The sequence below is a fragment of the Equus asinus genome, chromosome 2 (genome assembly GCF_041296235.1).
Source record: "Equus asinus isolate D_3611 breed Donkey chromosome 2, EquAss-T2T_v2, whole genome shotgun sequence".
Classification (NCBI taxonomy): Eukaryota; Metazoa; Chordata; class Mammalia; order Perissodactyla; family Equidae; genus Equus; species Equus asinus.
Genome location: NC_091791.1, coordinates 162706206 through 162711301, shown reverse-complemented (window position 1 = coordinate 162711301; position 5096 = coordinate 162706206). Strand labels below are relative to the sequence as shown.

The 5096-nt window shown below is 34.4% G+C and overlaps 1 protein-coding gene across 1 annotated transcript; it reads left to right on the top strand.

Moving 5' to 3' along the window:
- The first annotated feature begins 1772 nt into the window (after positions 1–1772).
- LOC106833436 (olfactory receptor 4F15-like) lies at positions 1773–2711 on the top strand. The gene has a single exon (XM_014844626.3). The coding sequence runs from the start codon at positions 1773–1775 to the stop codon at positions 2709–2711; it is 939 nt and encodes a 312-aa protein (XP_014700112.3).
- The last annotated feature ends 2385 nt before the right edge of the window (positions 2712–5096 follow it).

The following is a 5096-nucleotide window of genomic DNA, read 5'->3' as shown; positions in this document are numbered from 1 at the left end:
TTTCCCATCTTTTTCTTTTTATAAATAATTGTACAGGACTTGTCCCAATACCTAAATATTTCAGCTTATCTGCTGTTATTACTTTAAAAAAAATTTTGTCATGGGAATCTTAGTAATAGGGCAATTTTTAAATATTTGATATGTATTTTGAAATTGTGGTTATGGGGAAGGTGTATGAATTTATACTCTGAATTGCAGAGCATGAGAGAGTCTGTTTCCTCACAGCCTCACTCAATTTATCCATATATTTTTAACTCTGATATTTTTCTACAAACATAATAGCAACTCCATATTGTTTCATTTACATTACCGTAATTACTAGTGCATTTGCTGTTCTTCATATGTTGACTATTTTGATTTCTTATTTTGTCAAGTGTTTATGTCTTTTTCATTTTAAATTTGGTTTATCGTTATATTTAACAACTATTTTCCCACATTTGTTTTTTGGCTTAAAAATTTATTTGCAAATAAATATAAAAATATTTTCATTTCAAAAATTTAAATTTTTGCATCTGAGTGTCATTTTTTTTTTCTGCATGATTTGCACATGTGGGGATAGCTTAGAAAGATTTTTTTCACACATAAGGATTATCTAAAAATAATCCCATATTTACTTTTATATTTTGTTTCTTTTATTTTTATTTAAATAGCCATTAAAAACTCATTGTAGGGACCATTTTGGTTGCATAGTGGGTAAGTTCATGCACTCCGCTTTGGTGGCCCAGATTTCCCAGGCTTGGATGCCAGATGCAGAGCTATGCACCTCTTATCAGGCCATGCTTGTGACATGCGTGCCATATCTAAAGTGGAGGAAGATGGGCACAGATGTTAGCTCAGGGCTAATCTTCCTCACAAACAAATTAAAAATAAATAAATAAATAAAAATTAAATTAAATTAAAAAGCTCATTTTAGTTACTGTTTTAAGTTTAGGGATTCTATTATTTTTGCCAAGTATGGTTAAGTTGTGTCAATACTATTTGTTGACAAATTCGTCCTTTCTACACTGATTTGATATGGTCCTGAGATAGACTCATAATTTGTCTCTCTTTCTCCCCTCACAATCCCTCTATTACATTCTTCACTTCACAGCTATTATAAACTTTTTAAAGCACTAATACGATAGTTCCCTGTTCTGCCTCAATGGTTTTCTATCATTTCTAAGAGAGACTAAATTCTGTACACACCCTAGAGAATTCTGCTCTGATCAGACCCTTCCTGGTCTTCTTTTATTTATTACAACGTGTTCTGTTTCTTTATGCTTCAGAGGATTCCCCATGACTTTCCTCTGGGTATATCACTCTTTCTGTTCTTCTTCACTTATTTAACTCCTAATCATCATTTCTATCTTAGCGCAAACATCTTCTTCCAGACCAGGGTGGATGGCACTACATTGAGCTCTTATAATTCTCATAACACTTTGTTTTATTCTTCAAAGAACTTAATACCATTATAATCATCCAGTTATGTGATTAATTATTTAGTGTCTAGCTTGACAACTATACTACAAACTACATAAAGACAGGGTGTGTGTTTCATTCCAGAATGTGGAACAGTGCCAAGTACACAGAAGGTCTTCGCGGCAGCTGCTCAACGAACATTTCTTAAATAAATGAACTATTGTATGACATTTTCAAGGGATTTTTGTGACCGAGGGTGAAGATTTTTCTTTCATATCAGAATTTGAAAACTGATGATGTCTGCTTCTCTCAATAGCTGTGTTGTATTACCTTATAGTTATTTTGATTTGTTCCTTTCAGGTAACACAAAGTCAATGAATAAAACAAATTACTCTCCCGTGACTGAATTTGTGTTCCTGGGACTTTCTACCTCTAGATCACTGCAGCATCTCCTCCTTGCCTTCTCTACGGCGTTTTATGTCACAATTGTTCTGGGAAATCTCTTTATTGTGTTTATGGTGATCTTTGACCCTCATTTACATTCCCCCATGTATTTCCTTTTAGCCAACCTCTCGTTTATTGATTTGAGTTTTTCTACACTAACAGTTCCTAAGATGATTTGTGACCTGTACTCTGGGCACAAAACCATATCCTTCCAGGGGTGTGTTATCCAGATATTTGTCCTTCATGTCTTGGGTGGCTCTGAGATGGTGCTGCTCGTTGCTATGGCCCTGGATCGATATGTGGCCATATGTAAGCCCCTCCACTACCTGACTGTCATGAGCCCACGGATGTGCATTTTACTTCTTTCTGGAGCCTGGGCTATTGGCCTCATTCACTCTGTGGCCCAGTTAGCTTCTGTTGTCCATTTGTCTTTTTGTGGTCCTAATGAGATAGATAGCTTTTACTGTGACCTTCCTTGGTTTATCAAACTTGCCTGCACAGACACTCACAGAATGGAATTCATGGTTACTGCCAATAGCGGATTCATTTCCACAGGCACCTTCTTCTTATTGATTGTCTCCTATATCTTTATGCTGGTCACTGTATGGAATCACTCTTCAGGGGGTTTATCCAAGGCCCTTTCTACTCTGTCAGCTCATATCACTGTGGTGGTGTTGTTCTTTGGACCATGCATCTTCGTTTACGTGTGGCCATTTCCCACAGTGCCAGTGGATAAATTTCTTGCCATTTTGGACTTTATGATTACACCCATCCTGAATCCTGCCATCTACACACTGAGGAACAAGGACATGAAGATGGCAATGAGGAGACTGAGTATTCAACTCCTGAGTTTGAGGAAGATCTCCTAAATAACTCACAAGACCATAAATTACTTTGTGCATTTCAACCAACTTCAAGAAACACTAATGCTTAAATAATTATACAAAATTTTGGACTGTTGTTTCTGAAGTAACCATCTTATAATATTCAGAATATATAATTTATTACGACATTATATTAAATTATTAACTTAATTCTCTAACAAATTTGTTTGGCAACTGAACTAAAGTTCCAGGAAATATTTATGGGAAGTTGAAGAAAAGCATAGATTACAGACTTAGAATTGCTGAAAACGTGGTCTCAGACACCAGACTGTCTATATTCAATTAATCAATTGAATTCAATTAATTGAATTTATTAAATATATTAAGGCTATATACTCAAACTTTTGAAAGAACTATATTTTTATATATTTTATGAAAGGCAAAAATATGTGTGAGAGAGGATTTAAAACCTGGAAGAAAAAAGAACACAGTGGGAGAAGTGGAGTAGACAACAAATGGATAAGGTAGTGTTATAAGGGGAGATTGCCATATGGTAGGGGGGAAAACGAGAGAGACCCTCAGAGATAGTATGTTTCATATATTTGGCCTGTAGTTACTACTCTCAGCCTTGCTTGGCTCCATTCCATTGGACTCAAGCCCTATCCAGTTGGCCAGGGCAGGGAAATTTATATATATGTTATATATATATACATATATATATGTTGCTATCCAATTTTTGAAATTGTAGCTTAATGTTTATGACTTAATCAATCAATCAATTTTCTTTAAATATTAACTATAGATATCATGGCTGGTATTATTATCATCCAACAATTACTCTGTCCAAATTGTTTGCTGACATTTTTTCTCTAGTAACTAGTCTTGCATAACTCTTCTCTTGCTCGAGACAAGGGGCCCAAGTGTGTGTGTGTGTGAGTGTATCTGTAGAAATTCTGAAACTAATTTATTTATATTTTGTTTTGATAAATAAGAGATTGAGCCAAATTCATGTTAAATTATGAAAGGACTCTATGTCCTGACTATCAGTAATCCAAAATTCGCTCTATTGTACAATCAGTAATATTTCATATTTTTCCTGCTCAAGATTATTTTGTTGCTTAACATTTGTGTTTGTAAAGGATTCTCCTCATGAACATTAAATTAAAAAGGACAAACATAAAGCCACATTTCTGCTTCAGGAATTTATTATACTTTTGAAGCTAGCAGGAGAAAGGAAAAGACAACTAAAGTTCTAATCTCAAACACTCTGAGGGCAAAACTCAATCACCTGAAATATTTCAGGCTAAGCAGAAAGAGATGCATTAGAATCATAACCAAAACCTGTAGGGATATATAAAAAGAACAGACACATACCAGAGTGTACTGAGACTTATAGAAGCTATAGTCCAGATTCAAACAGGCTCAGTGCTTGATTGTATTGAGGTGATCACACTTGAACATTTATGCCTCATAGAGTAGAAGGTAAATAGTCTCTAGAGGAACACACCAAGTCAGAGCTATACTGTCTTTTAAAACACAATGTGTAAAATATATAAAATAATTACGGAACATGCAAAGAAGTGGGGATATGTAACTCATGATTAGGAACAAAATAGTTAATACAAGCAGAACGCAGACAGTTCAGTTATTGAATTAGTGAAGAGTGTAAAATAACTCATAAGTTTTAAAAAGTCATTAAAAAGTTGAAAAACTGGAAAAAACAACGAAGAATATCAACAGATAAATGGAATATCTAAGAAAGGATCAAATGATATTTTAGAACTGAAAAAGAAACATATGAAATTATGAATTTAAGTAGGCTTACAAACAGACTGGACACAGCAGAAGAAGATATCTGTGAATTCAAACACAACTCAACAGATATTAGCCTAATTGATGTACAGAGATATAAAAGGTAAAACAATTAGAGCATATACAGATATATTATTTTCATATCTATATATGTCTGCATACATACATGTAGACATACACATGGATAAGCAGGAATTATTGTTTTTGAGGGTTTAGGCCTCAGACTCTATTGGGAATGTTGCAAAGTATGCAGAACTGTGTTATTTTTGAAAAGCGATGCATAATTTGAGGTATAGCTGGCTCCCTGGATTTCAGATAGAAGGCTGTAAGCTTGTATACCTTTTTGAGGCGTAGAGTAGGAAGAATTTTTAAGTAAATTTTGTCACATGTATTCAGAAACAATTCACAAACTTTGTACATAATCTAATTGTTTGCAGGCCATCTGAACACCACAGTGAATTAGGTGGATAGCTTATTCTAAAATTGGACTTTCTGACCTACCTTCATACCACTTTTCCCCTGCTTTTATCTGGTATAGATAATGAACCCTCAATCCATTTATAAATAGAAAGAGAAGGAGCAAAATCTCCAAAAGTTGTTAGTACATCCTTCTTTGTA